The sequence below is a fragment of the Temnothorax longispinosus genome, chromosome 5 (assembly GCF_030848805.1).
Source record: "Temnothorax longispinosus isolate EJ_2023e chromosome 5, Tlon_JGU_v1, whole genome shotgun sequence".
NCBI lineage: Eukaryota > Metazoa > Arthropoda > Insecta > Hymenoptera > Formicidae > Temnothorax > Temnothorax longispinosus.
The window spans coordinates 9350864-9365598 of record NC_092362.1 but is presented as its reverse complement, the minus strand read 5'-3'; the positions used below and the strand labels follow the sequence as shown (position 1 = coordinate 9365598).

The following is a 14735-nucleotide window of genomic DNA, read 5'->3' as shown; positions in this document are numbered from 1 at the left end:
AAACGAGTCTTTTGTTATTTGAAGGGAACTCGAACGCTAGGATTGAACTATTTAGGAAGATCGAACGACTTACAAGCGCATATTCTGATGCAAGTTTTGCCGATTGCAAAGAATCTCGAACGACTAGTGGTTTTGTTATTAAATTGTTTGGTGACTCAATTACATGGCGAACACGAAAGCAAAAATATGTAGCACTATCTACTTGTCAGGCTGAGTACGTCTCGATGAGTGATGCTTGCCAGGAATTAATGTCACTGAACAATTCTTTGAAAGTGATACTCACTAACAATTTCTTTCCAATGAAATTGTGGTGTGACAATAAAGCGGCAGAATACAGCTCGAAAGTTAGCGGAAGCAATAAACTAAGACATATACCGGATTTGAAAGAACATTATGTTAGTAGACAGTGTGTTGATATGGGTTTCGTGAATGAATTTTGGATAAAATCGAAAGAACAAATTGCAGACGTATTTACTAAACCCTTGGCATTTAACTTACATGCTTCTTTAACAAATTCTATTATGAATGTCAAAAGTAATGATAACTGATAAACTTTAAATTCTTTGTTTATTATAATTCTCTTATGTTGCAGGAACTACTGAGTAGTCAAGTTGGAAAGGTCCGGAAGATGTACATATATGAGCGGGAGGGAGTGTTAAATATGGCGCTCAGATATGAACACTATAGAGAGCGGTTGGATCGCTCCCTACAACGACTGCTGCGCCAGCTTCGTGCGTGAACGTGCGCGACATTCTTTTTTTTCCTTCAGGAGACATCTGAGTACACGGATCGCGCGACAGAACATACATTGCTGCCGAAAGCTTCTAGTTTGTGTTTGATTGTGATATAAAATAAATTACGAAAGTATTTTAAGAAGGTGTTGTTGCTTCCTTTTAAATACAATCCTCAAAATACATATATATATATATATATATATATATATATATATATATATATAATCTGGCTGCTCTTTGGCGCTGTATAACGGCTGCCACAAGCGCTGGCAAACATTGGCTGCTATTAGCGCTAAATTTTTGCTGTTTATACGGCTATAGTTTTAAAAAAGCTGCGTTAGCAGTCATAGAAAAACATCTTATTTTCAACAAATAACATGTCTGTACACACAAAAAATACATTACTTTAATGCCTACAGACAGAAATATAATTGTCCAGGGCCAATGGCTGACGGACATACATGTGGATCATTTCCATCGACTTGTACAAAATTGTTCCGATGATAGACCGGTAGAAACATGGCAATTGCCTGATACGACAAAGTAAAGTATGAACATAAGTTTATGCGTTCACATTTAATACAAATTTTGGAAAAAAATGTTATTGAACATTTTTCTCAAGATTCGCAATGTGGTATTCCTAAAAAAGTATTTCCATTAGCTGTAATAAAAGCGAGAGAGATTGAAGCGATTGCTAAACGTACAAAGAGACAATTTGAAAGTAATTATGCTATAAAACGTCGTGCAGAAGAACAGGATTTAGAAAATCGTGCTACAGAGCGGCAACGATGCAAACAAATTTTACCAAATAATCGTGCTCAAGATTCACAATGTGCTATTTCTCAAAAAGTACTTCTATTAGCGATAATAAAAGCTACAGAAACTGAAGCAATTGCTAAAAGTGCAAAGACACATTCTGCAAGTAATTATGCTACAATATCTCGTGCAGAGCAGCAGGATTTAAACAATCACGCTATTATAAAGCGATCCAAACAGAATTAAAAAAAAAAAGTAATTTTAAAGACTAAAGAAAAAAATCTAATTATTCGAGGCAAATAGATTACGGACGATCATATGGATTATTTCCATACACTTCTGCGAAGTTGTTCAGATTATGAACCTGTCGGAACATGGCGAACCCAATTGCCTCAATTTATTCAACGTATACCAGAAGATAGAAAACATATACAAATATTGCATAGTTCGTCAGCTCCATTCAATTGTGCAGATCCAAATCGTATAGATAGAAATGCACATTGAGTATGTAGTTATTACGATACAACAAAAATATATATCTATGATTCACAAAATAAACAAGAATCAAGAAACACGGTAGTGTCTCGTGCCAAGTACACGCAAAGCGAGACCGACCGTGACTCTTTTACGCGACGCGACGGGTTGCGAGTACCCGAGATGTTGAGATCTCGATAACGAGTGAACGGATCAAGTTCTAAGTAGGCTTGATCGATAGCTTGGGGTCCAATTAGGGGGGGGGGGTTCTCTTATAATATTCCGCTACGTGCCCTACGAGCGGAGATATTGCGACGCAAAGTCCAAATGTGAAAATTTATTTTTAAGATACTTCCTCCTAACGCCGACGTCTCAATATTATTATAATTATTAGAGAAATGTCAAGGCGGCGGTGTGGTCTAGTGGTAGAGCGCCAGACTCGTAATCTGAGGAACCAGGTTCGAGTCCACTAGAGCCATGAATCATGGAAAAGTTTTTTTCCGAAAAAACCGCGCCTCTCCGTGCAAGATGCGGAGAAAACTGGGCTCCGTCTTTCGGAAGAGACGTTAAACTGTTGGTCCAAAGAAGGAAACAGTAAGGTAGTGGATGAATTGGAGGTTAGGGTTGGGTACGTCCCTTCAAAACGCCCTTTAAGGCCCCTTGGGGTATATAAAGTAAAATTCTTTATCCTTTTTATTAGAGAAATGTCACTTTCACTTTTTCGACGCTGGCGGCGCAGGTATCGCCAGTTTCGATATCGTGCGCGTATTTTGAAATAGGTCGATAGACTTATCGGTCAGAAGAAAGATTTCTATTTAGGTAAATTATGTATAATATATGTAAAGTAGTACGAGTACGACTTTAAAACTGCCGCGCGGACACCCGCCACATGGACGCGGTCACTCGACAGACGGTAAAGTAGGCACCGGAGGCGAATAGACTCGGAGACACGTGCTCATAGATCACGAGAGTATTTCGGAGACGCACTAATTACGTAGCGTAAGAATTGATTTATTGTAAGAAGAGAATGACGGTGAATAGTAAACTTTAAATGTCGTTTCTTTGCTTACAGGTAAGAATATTGTAATTAGGATAATTAAGACTATAAGAGTAATACAGGTTATATAAAACTTTGCTTACAGAGAAACACAGTTTAGTTTATTTTCCCGAGGTTTCCCCAGAAGGAGGACAAACGCATTATAAAACGACATTTACAGTCAACAAAATGATGAAACTACAATTCCAGTTCAACAAAAAAACCTAAAAAAACTAACAGAAAAATTTGTCATTGAAAAATTCACAGAAAAAAATGCTAATGGAATTCAATGGTTAAGCATCTTTGAAAACGAATGTAACCGCCTAGACATACAAGAGGATACAAAAAAGATAGAAATCCTTAGACTATTTTTAGAAGGTTCAAGCATGGATTGGTACAACTCGATGCTCATAAGACACACTTTAGTATCAGAATGGAGAATATGGAAAGAAAATTTCTGCAAAACATATGCAGACAAAGGTTGGACTCCGATCAGGTATGCAATTCTATACAAGTACATAAACGGCTCGTTATTGGACTATGCTTTGAAAAAGAAGAGGATTCTGCTAGAAACAAACAAAACAATTAATAACAGCACCCTAATTGACCTCATCGCAGTAGGCCTACCAGAATTCATAACAGATAGAATTAACAGACAGAAATTAAACACAACCTCAGATCTTTTCAACGAACTAGGAAGTTTGGAACACTTGATGAAGAGGAGAATCACAAACAAAAACACCAAAGAAAACTTAGAAAAGAAACAACAAAAGAACCCGTGCAAAATCTGCGAAAAAAAAGGTAAGATGAACCGCTATCACCCCGAATCCACATGTTGGTACAAAGTAAATGAAAGAGACAGAAAAGACAAAAATTAGATAAAATTCATAAACAATGCAGAAATAGAATCTGAATTGGTCGATACAAACCCAAAAAAATTAATAATCCCACCATTAATCAAAATAAAATTACTGCTGCAGGACACAGTAGAAACATTTGGAATATATGACTCAGGCGCAAACGTCTCATTAATAAATTCGAAATTATTAAAATTAAAAACCAAAGAAATGGATAATGCACAAGGCGTAAATTTATCAACGATTAATGGTGTAAAAAAAAGGGATGATAGCTATAAAAATAAAAATTTTCAACATAGAGAAGGTCACCAATGTTTTCGTAATTGATAAAGAGAACTTTCAATATGACTTTCTAATTGGATTAGACATAATACAAAAATTCCAACTGATTCAAGACGAAAACTTAGAAATTAAACAAAACACAAACAGAAATACAAAACAGAAAAACGAAAAAACAAATAAGAAAGATACCACAGAAAAGTACTCTATAAATTTCAATGAACACATAGATGTTTCAGATTTTAAGATTTCAGTAAACCATCTAGATTATAAAAGAAAAACTGAAATAGACAGATTGATAGATAGATACAGTGCAATCTTTGCCAAAGATAGATACGATGTAGGCACGGTTCAAGACTACGAAGCTCGTATTGACCTACTAATCGACAAATACTGTAGCAAAAGACCATATAAATACAATATGGAAGATAAAAAAGAAATAGAAGCACAAGTTGCAAAGCTGCTAGAAAAAAACCTCATAGAGGAATCGTACAGCCCATTTGCGGCGCCGGTAACCCTAGCGTACAAAAGGGAAAAAAATAAGAAAACGAGACTGTGCATTGATTTTAGAGATCTAAACAAAATCGTTATACCCCAATCACAGCCCTTTCCACTAATAGGAGATCTGATAGCCAAGGCAAGAAACTGCAAATTTTTTTCAACATTCGATATAAACTCCGCGTTTTGGGCAATCCCTTTACGCATAAAAGATAGGAAAAAAACAGCGTTCGTCACACAAGAAGGGCACTTCCAATGGACCTGCCTACAATTCGGATTAAAAACATCTCCAGCAATTTTCCAAAGAATATTGAGCAATATAATAAGAAAATATAAACTATCAGAATTTGCAACAAACTATATAGACGATATCCTGGTATTTTCCAAATCCTTCCACGAACATATTGAGCACCTAAAACAACTACTAGAAGCAATACGAAAAGAAGGATTCAGTTTAAAATTCACAAAATGCAGATTCGCAGAGAATTCAGTGAAATATTTGGGGCACATAATAAGCAACAATTCCATACAACCAATAAAGGATAACTTGATCGCGATAAAGAACTTCCCGATACCAAAGACACAAAAAAATGTTAGACAATTTTTAAGAAAAATAAATTTTTATAACAAATATATACCAAATGTAGCTATAACACTGGATCCATTACACAACCTACTAAGAAAAGGGCAGAAATTCCTTTGGACGAAAGAATGTCAAGACTCATTCAAAAAAATGAAAAAATTACTGTTCCCAACCAGTATTAGAGATATATGAACCAGAACTACCAACTTATATCTATACAGACGCAAGCTTACAAGGTATAGGAGCTGTAATGAAACAAAGACAACTAAATAACGAAGAAAAACGAGTAGCATACTTCTCAAAGAAACTAAACGATAGCCAAAAAACGAAAAAAGCAATATACTTAGAATGCCTAGCTATAAAAGAAGCGGTACAATATTGGCAACATTGGCTCATGGGCAAATCATTTACAGTTTTCACGGATCACAAACCATTAGAAAATTTAAACATAAAATCCAGAACAGATGAGGAACTGGGAGACCTCACCTACTACCTATCACAATATGACTTGACAATAAAATACTCACCAGGAAAACAGAACTTAGAAGCCGACTGCTTAAGTAGGAACCCAGTATTAGAAATTCACGAAAACAAAGATGAACAACTGAAAATTGTAAACTTGATAAAACTTAATGAGATTATCGCAGATCAAGAAAATAATAAAGAATTACAAAACAAGAGAAATAAGATCACACCAAAGAATAAGGTATACTATAAAAAAGTCAGAACCAAACAGAAAATTATACTGTCAGAAAAATTCAGTATGAAATTCATCAAGCAAGCACACAAACACTACTGGCATATCGGGGTGAAACAATTGGAAAAAAAAATTAGACCGTTCTACACATCAAAGAATTTGACACAAAATATTACAAACGTATGCAAAAATTGCGAAATATGCATAAAGAACAAAACAAGAGGACAAAACAAATACGGACAAATGTCACATTTAGGACCTGCAAAAGAGCCATTCGAGATAATGTCGATTGATACGATTGGAGGACTCAGCGGCTCCAGATCAACAAAGAAATATCTACACCTTCTGGTAGACCATTTCACAAGGTATGCATTTATCTTAACATCAAAAACACAGAACGCAAGCGACTTCATAAAGTTAGTCAAAAATGCAACAGAAACAAAAAAAATTGGTATGATTCTGTCAGACCAATACCCAGGAATAAACTCAAAAGAGTTTAAAAAATTCTTAGAGGAAGAACATATCCCGATGGTTTTCACCGCAGTAAACGCACCATTCTTTAACGGCCTGAATGAGAGACTAAACCAAACCCTGGTTAACAAGATAAGATGCAAGATTAACGAAAGAAAGAATAAAGTAGCATGGACGACGATAGCACAAGAATGTACACGAAAATATAATGAAACCAAACATACAGTTACCGGTTTCACACCAATATACCTACTACAAAGGACGGATGTTACAATCTTACCAAAAGAGCTAAACCAAAAACAAAACACAGAAAATAATTTACTGCAAGATAGAGAACGTGCCCTGAAAAACACTATAAAATCGCACAATTACAACAAGAGATTATTTGATAAAAATAGAAAAAAAATCGAATTCAACATCGGAGACCTGTACCGGGATTCTCTAACTCCTTAGCGACAAACATCGCTATCGTTAACTACCGACAGTTGTCGCTTGCGCGACCGACGACCGTGATTGTAGGTGATTCTGTAAGATGGCCTTAACGATTCTAATCGATGCAAATATCGTTACAGACGTATCGAAATAATTCGATAACTGTACAACGTTGCCAGATTTTAAGCAGTTAAAATGTAGTAATTTTCTAGGGGATTTATGAACGTGAGCAAAGAAACGATCTTGTTTATTCGAATAAGGCTGCCGACGAGGCGGAAACGTACATATATTTGTCACAATCGTGGACGTAAAATAAGGTAGAGAAAAGCATAATTCGCGAAAGATACTATTGTACAATAGCCTTTTACGCGTTTTATGTTTTTCTCTGCTTTACTTTATGTCCACGCGAGTACGATAAAAACGTTTCTGTCCTTCGCCTAACCGCAATCATCATTTTGGAAAATGTCGCAAACGTATAGGTATGTATTATGATTAATATAAATATAAAATATATAAGACATAAATATATAAGATATAAATATAAAATAGGAAAAAAACAAGAACTTCAAGAGCATCGCAGGTGCAACTGACGAAAATGGTGGATTATTTTTACTTGCACAAGGGTCTCGCGGAAGGAAAATTTCATGCTCTACATGGAAAAGAAGAAGCTCAAAAAAAGTGGACAGAATTAGCAAATGAATTAAATTCCTTTCAAGGAGCAACAAAAACGGTTGAACAATGGCAAGTGGTATGAACAATTGCATTCACATATATTTAGTATAATCACAAAATTTTACAGGTTTTATGTAATAACATATTATTTATAATTATACGTTTAAGGTTTGGAGGGACTTAAAAAGTCGTACTTCTATAAAAGCAAAAGATTTACGCAAGGCGAAGGGATTAACGGGCAATAAAGCTATTGCGCAACCTGAACTGACGGAACTTGAGCTACGTGTAATTGGAATAGTAGGAGCCGAGTATGTCGAAGGAAGTAAATATTGCGCAGACAGTATCCCTGATGAGGAGGTAGTTTTCATAAACCTTTTAAGTTATGATATGTATATCACAACATACTTATTTTATGTTCAATGGAAACAGTAATTGCTTTTTACAAATGTACTCATTTGTCTGTGCATATAGAATTTACTGGAAGAACTTGAACATGGAAATAATTCAGTTTTATCAGCGACTCCACAAGTACTAAGTGTTTGCACAAATATGCCACAAGAAACTTCTGAACACTCGCAATATTCAAATGGTGAGATTTATTACCTAATTACTTTTGTTGTTGAAAAGTGCTAATATATCCTATCAAGTTTGTACAGATTCTTTTGTTAGGTCCTTAATAATTACTAACAATAAGTAAATAAAAATATATTGTAATTTTTTTTTGTTATTGTTAAATTTTAAAATCCGTTCTTTGAGTTGCTTGATTTCTTTAACATGTTTTTAAACGCAGGTAACTTTTAAAACCAACATATTCAAAATGCACCATATTCTTTTGTTTGCAGGTAATTCCTTAGATAACAACGATGATGTAATAATGACTGTTGATGACGATTTTTTACAAGATACAGACTTTGTATTTGATAATGCAAGAAATGAAATTGGAGATTCTGGTGCTACTCAGAACCTTACGAACTGCACATCAAAAAAGGTTGCTATTCCAAAAGCTGCTACTATTCCATCCTATAGAACAAGTAGGAATTCCCCATATCCACTTCCAAAGTTAGCAGAACACTCCAATAATACTTCAAGAAATATTCATGCGCTGACTTCTTCAAGAACATGTAAAGTTTAATTTTTACTCTGTAGATTAAAATTTTAAAATTGTTTCTTAAAATGTTTTTTTATACTTCTGTTTGATATTTTTTCGCAGTAACAGCTGTACATCAATATATTCAAAGCAACATATTCTTTTGTTTGCAGCTAATTCCTTAGATAATAACAAGGATGTATGTGTTGTCGATGATGATTCAATAGATTGTTCACAAGGTACAGACTTTGTGTCTGATAATGCAAGAAATGAAATTGGAGATTCTAATCCTCATCAGAACCTTACTAACTGCGCATCAAGAAAGGTTGCTATTATTCCAAAGGCTGCTACTATTAAAACAAGTAGGAATATAGCATCAAAGTCAACAGAACACTCGAGTTCACTAAAAAATATTCAGGCGCCCACTTCATCAAGAAGATGTAAAGCTTAATTCTTACTCTGCACATTACAGTTTTAAAAATTATTTTTAAAATGTTTTTTTTATATTTCTGTGTATTATAATTTTTGGCAGCGATAGCTATACATGACATTTAGATACATGACATCTTAAATTTGCAGTGAATCGAGTTACACCTCAACAATTGTCCTCATCGAGAGAAGTCTTCCAATCCGTTGCTCAGAAGCAGGCCGATGCTGAGTTTGTAAGAAAAAATTTTTAATTGGTCTAGAATGTGCAATTTTTTAAAAACAAATTACATACATAATTTGTAAAATATATTTGAATATGTTTACAGATGCATGCTGAAGCTGCCAAAGTTCAAGCTGAGGCATCTAAAATGAATGCGCTTGCAGTTACTGAAATTGCACATGCAATACAAAAATTGGCAGATACTGCTGCTGTACAGGCTGTTAATGATAGTGAACGAATACGAGTTTTTGAGAAACTCACAACAATTATGGACAACATGTTGCCTAATTATCTTAACGATCAATCTGTGTGATGATTAATTATTTGATATAATTAATAATATTTTCGTTCAACTATTGTTACATTTTAATAGACTATGGACCACTTTTTCTAACGTCTTCAGACTACTGCTGCTGTACGTACATGCCGTTAATAATAGTGAACGAATACGAGTTTTTGAGAAACTCACAATAATTACAGAAAACTTGTTGCTTACTTATCCTAACGGTTAAACTGTGTGATGATTAAATATTTGATTATCAACGTTTGAAGACGCTGAAAAAAATGGCCCTATTCTTCGTTTGAGTTTAAATAGTACAAAAATGAACAAATTACTGCGAATACTTCTTTGTCAAATGTGATAACGTAATGTGATGGTCGTAAATTAAGAAACCATGTTACTTATATTTAACAATTTTATTTTGTTTTGAAGCCAAAGATTTATTTCAATTTTTACATTCAAACGTGTATGTGGACATTATTGTTCGATCTCCATTATGCTAATGCTAAATATATTTTTCTAATGAGTGAAATTGTTTGGCAATTATTTATTAATTTTACCTGCATTATAATAAAATAGATTAATACTACTTTAATTTGTACTTTATACATTCCAGCTAGTACATTGTAATCTAATCTCACTTTATAATCATTTTAATTGTCTTACTGTCTTATCTAATAATCTTACTCTACATTTAATAATCTTACTGTATCTACTAAATTTATCTACTAAACTTATCTAATAAACTTATCTAATAAACTTATCTAATAAACTGTACAGACACATCTATAATATGAATGCGCTTGTGTTATGACTAGAATTGCACATGCAATACAAAAATTGGCAGATACTGCTGCTGTGCAGACTGTTAAGGCCATTCTACACTACGCCGCAAACGCCCCGTCGCTAGTCGCGAAGGGTGGCAACTGCTAGTTGAAAAGTGTTATTTTCGATTGCCGATTGCCAGTTACTATTGCCAAAAAGTTAAAAGGTGTTCAACTTTGTTTTAGCAACCGTAACTGTCAAGCGCAACCGGAAATAACACTTTTAAAGTAACACCTGCCACCCTTCGCGACTGGCGACGGGGCGTTTGCAACGTAGTGTAGACATGGCACTTAATGTTAGTGAACGGATACGAGTTTTTGAGAAACAAAGATTTGCAATTAGCAGAAAGATTTGCCAGATAAACAATTATTGTCGTTTATCTGGCAAATCTTTCTGCTATTAAACGGTCTTGGATGCGACGTGCGATAGCAAGAGGTCCACGAGCATTATTATCTACATTAATATCACAAGCATTATCATAATTGTCATATATATTTTCGTCATATTCAATTTCATTGAATAGATCATCATTAAATATGCCGTGAGCATTACGCATATTATGGAGAACTGCGCAAGCGTTGACAATTCTCCCAGCGAAGCCAGGCTCGTACTGCAAGACCCTGTGTCGAGAAAGACATCTCCAGGTAGCTTTCAATACACCAAAGAGACGTTCGACACAATTTCTTGCGCTGCATAATGCTTCGTTATACGCGAAACGTGGAGTTCCTTCTCGCTCTCGGGGTAAAGGAGTTAAAAGCCACGGTTCCAGTGGATAACCTGAATCACCTATGTAAACAAATATGCTATACTTATTTCAACTCCATTTAAAGTTTTTAATACAATTTAGATTCAATAAAAGAAATTTAAGAATTCATAAACTAGAACAATTTAAAATACATAATTTATAATGTAAAAAATCGACAATGACACACACAGCGTTCCATATAGTAATAATTTCTAACAGAAAATTAAGATAATAATTACCAATGAGATATGTTCGACGTTCACCACGATTGTATGCGCGTTCCATAACTCGTCGCGCAGCACAAGCACTCCATATATATGCATCGTGCCGTGCTCCGGGGTATCTTGCATTGACATTTAATATTTTTAAATTTGGATCACATATCTAAGGGATCAAACATTGACTGCTATACTAGTTATTAATACACAAAGCACGTTGTACGAATTAATGATTTAAATATTTAGTATATTTACCATTTGCACATTCACTGAATGATAGCCGTGATGATTTATATAGGCTTCTTCATGCTCTTTGGGGGCAAGGATCGCAACGTGAGTGCAGTCAATCGCTCCGATAGCCCCTTCAAATGGCTGACGTGCATTTTGAAATTGCATTCTCGCTAGTTGCCTATCTTCTGGAGTGATGGGGAATTGTATCCATTGTCTAAACATTAAGTCATTGATCGCATCAGTAACTTTGTGGACAGATCTGCTGATCGATGTCTGGCTCATAGAAATGCCCCACTGCTCACCCACAGGGCGTTGAAAACAGCCAGTTGCGTAAAATCTCACTGCCGACAATATCTGTAACATATAAATACAACAAACTGAAATAAAAAAATTAATATAATCGTTGTAATGAAAGGAAAATATATGGTTGCAACAATTTGTATTACCTGCTTCTCTACAGACAATCCGGTAATCCTTGTCCGCTGCAATCGAGGTTCTAATACATCAGCGAGATCAAACATTACATCCGGTGTTAGGCGATACAGTTCTTTAAATTCATTGTTCGTCAAATCGAACGGATCCTCTGTCATTCGCAACAATTGTCGTTGCGCCCTTCGTTCAAGGCGTTGAACACGGTTTTCCATCATCATTAAATCTAAACCAAGATAGTCGAGAGCCATTCTAAAATAATAAGTTAAGATATAATTTTATCGTATAAAAATGCTGTAAAAATAAAAGAATAATGTGCAATTTCTAACAGAAAGAGAAAGATTTCGATCACGTACTGAGTATTATTTTGCATTGCTTATCTAACGATGAGGTTAAGTTTTATTCATCTTACCGTAAAAGACAGGAGGAAAAGAGTACTTCGAACTCAAGTCTCATGTACTACACACATATATGCACACGTTGCATATACCAATGTACCACCGACGGCTTCGACTCACACCGACTATCGTTAACGGCTTAGCGAGACCTCCGGTATCGATCGCAAACGCATCGACAAGACTTCGACATTTGTCGGAATTTAACGATTCACATTATCGAGAGTTGTCGATAACTGCTAGTTACAGAATAAGCTTTTGCGATAATCATCGATATCGATAGTTAACGATAGCGATTTTCGTCGATAACAAGTTAGAGAATCCCGCTACTGGTGTACGTAGAAAATGGAAACCGGCTAAACAGAAAAAATTGGACGAAGTGAGGATAGGTCTTTTTAAGATAGTAGAGAAAATATCAAACTCCATATACAAAATAGACACAGGACACAGAAAAGCGGAATCAAATCTCTTCCATATCACGAAGCTGACCCCGACGCTGGACGCCACTGAAGATACAGAAGCCGACGAGCGGGAGTAGATTATGATAAGGTACTAGTCCGAAAAATTTTGGGGACATAAATTCGCTCCCGGGGAGGGAAGATGTAAAGTAGTACGAGTACGACTTTAAAACTGCCGCGTGGACACCCGCCACATGGACGCGGTCACTCGGCAGACGGTAAAGTAGGCGCCGGAGGCGAATAGACTCGGAGACACGTGCTCATAGATCACGAGAGTATTTCGGAGACGCAGTAATTACGTAGCGTAAGAATTGATTTATTGTAAGAAGAGAATGACGGTGAATAGTAAACTTTAAATGTCGTTTCTTTGCTTACAGGTAAGAATATTGTAATTAGGATAATTAAAACTATAAGAGTAATACAGGTTATATAAAACTTTGCTTACAGAGAAACACAGTTTAGTTTATTTTCCCGAGGTTTCCCCAGAAGGAGGACAAACGCATTATATATATATATATAATATATATTGAGTCAATTGCTTCATGTTTATCTGGAGAGATTTCGTATCCTTACATCGTATTACCACCGCTGCCGAAAAAGAAGGTTCTCTACGCTTGGCAGAAAGTGCCGCTAGGGAATTTTTAAGTCGATTCTTATGAATCAAGCTTGAATTCGATGTCTAGGTATCCCAGGTTGCCGATGACGAGGTCCAGATAGTGCGCTTCATAGTTTTCGGTGTCCAGGTGTATTAATACCTTGAATTCGATGTCCACGTGTCCCAGGTTGCCGATGACGAGGTCCACATAGTGCGCTCCGTAGTTTTCGGTGTCTACGTGTATTAATACCTTGAATTCGATGTCCACGTGTCCCAGGTTGCCAATGACGGAATCCAGATAGTGCGCTTCATAGTTTTCGGTGTCCAGGTGTAATCGTACGTTGAATTCGATGTCTAGGTGTCCCAGGTTGCCGATGACGAGGTCCACATAGTGCGCTTCGTAGTTTTTGGTGTCTAGGTGTATTAATAACTTTAAATCTGAATGTAGGACACGTAGACATCGAATTCAACGTATTATATAACGATTGATTTGATAATATTGAAATTATAGCCACTTACTACTTGGACTGAAATTACGGTCGCCACTGAATTTGCTGGTTAAATACAGAAACCCTGGTCGTCTGCGTTGCCCCGTCCTTCCTTTCAGCGTAATGGCTGTCGTTTTCTACGCCGCGGACGTGTTCAAGGCCGTCGGCCACGCCTTTGTTAAGCGCACGTAATATACGGATATTCGGATAGGAGATTCATTGGGGTCGCGAATAATGACTCTTTGTTTATTATAAACAAATAACAATTTAATAATTCACAGTTTACGGTATCTCTGTTCACGAACGGACAGGTTCCATCGCGCACTATCCGGCTACGATGTGTGTCGAACTCTCTAGTACCGTCGTTGGAGAGCTATTAACGGAATCGTCCGTTTTTCTTTTCTTGCGTGGTTATCGTTCACGTACTTATCGTATACGGCTACGGGATAAGTGCACCGGATTCGAATTGTAAAGCGCCACGTGTTGGCGTCTCGAAGGTTCACGGCGTACTGTCCAGGGGGAACGGGTCGAGTTCTCCCACCTTGATGCTTGCGCAGGCGAAAAGCCTCTCGTTTACGCGCGAACATGATGTATATCGCGCGCCAATCTATCCTAGCCAATCGTATCGCTTGGTGATGAGCGACACGATCCCTCTTTTCACGGCGCATCACTTCCCGTGCGCTGAGCCGTTCTCATTGGCCCAATGCCAGCCGTCGCAATTTGCACGGTGTGCAATTTCGCGGAAAGTTACTCGGACCGTTGCCGAGTGACCTTGTATGGTCATTTTGACGTTCCCTCGTTATTGCCAGGTAAGTATTACGTCTACCAGAATCAATCGCGTTAATT

General features: G+C 36.4%; 2 protein-coding genes and 1 pseudogene across 3 annotated transcripts; 2 read left to right on the top strand and 1 right to left on the bottom strand.

The window, feature by feature from the left end:
- Positions 1 to 602, top strand: part of LOC139812940 (sentrin-specific protease 1 pseudogene) — a 1883-nt pseudogene extending 1281 nt beyond the window's left edge.
- A 6264-nt stretch (positions 603 to 6866) lies between these two features.
- Positions 6867 to 10037, top strand: LOC139813160 (uncharacterized). The gene is made up of 8 exons (XM_071778508.1): positions 6867 to 7296; positions 7367 to 7565; positions 7658 to 7846; positions 7961 to 8078; positions 8332 to 8610; positions 8750 to 9016; positions 9156 to 9238; positions 9332 to 10037. Exons 1-8 carry the CDS (start codon positions 7280 to 7282, stop codon positions 9536 to 9538), a joined length of 1359 nt encoding a protein of 452 aa, XP_071634609.1. The 5' UTR covers positions 6867 to 7279; the 3' UTR covers positions 9539 to 10037.
- LOC139813161 (putative nuclease HARBI1) lies at positions 9907 to 12664 on the bottom strand. Of its 2 annotated transcripts, none has more exons than XM_071778509.1 (5): positions 12366 to 12664; positions 11971 to 12205; positions 11549 to 11878; positions 11315 to 11459; positions 9907 to 11116 (listed from the first exon to the last, which is right to left on the bottom strand). In XM_071778509.1, exons 1-5 carry the CDS (start codon positions 12407 to 12409, stop codon positions 10707 to 10709), a joined length of 1164 nt encoding a protein of 387 aa, XP_071634610.1. In that variant the 5' UTR covers positions 12410 to 12664; the 3' UTR covers positions 9907 to 10706. The 2 variants fall into 2 exon arrangements, with proteins under 2 accessions (XP_071634610.1, XP_071634611.1); XM_071778510.1 differs by having other exon boundaries at positions 12310 to 12377.
- Positions 12665 to 14735: the final 2071 nt, after the last annotated feature.

Coding starts and splice junctions, on each gene's coding strand:
- LOC139813160 (XM_071778508.1), top strand. Junction 7,566..7,657: donor CGGTTGAACAATGGCAAGTG/GTATGAACAATT, acceptor TATACGTTTAAG/GTTTGGAGGGACTTAAAAAG. Junction 8,079..8,331: donor ACACTCGCAATATTCAAATG/GTGAGATTTATT, acceptor TTTTGTTTGCAG/GTAATTCCTTAGATAACAAC.
- LOC139813161 (XM_071778509.1), bottom strand. CDS start 12,409: ATGAGACTTGAGTTCGAAGTACTCTTTTCCTCCTGTCTTTTACG. Junction 11,879..11,970: donor GATTGTCTGTAGAGAAGCAG/GTAATACAAATT, acceptor TATATGTTACAG/ATATTGTCGGCAGTGAGATT. Junction 11,460..11,548: donor ATTCAGTGAATGTGCAAATG/GTAAATATACTA, acceptor TTGATCCCTTAG/ATATGTGATCCAAATTTAAA.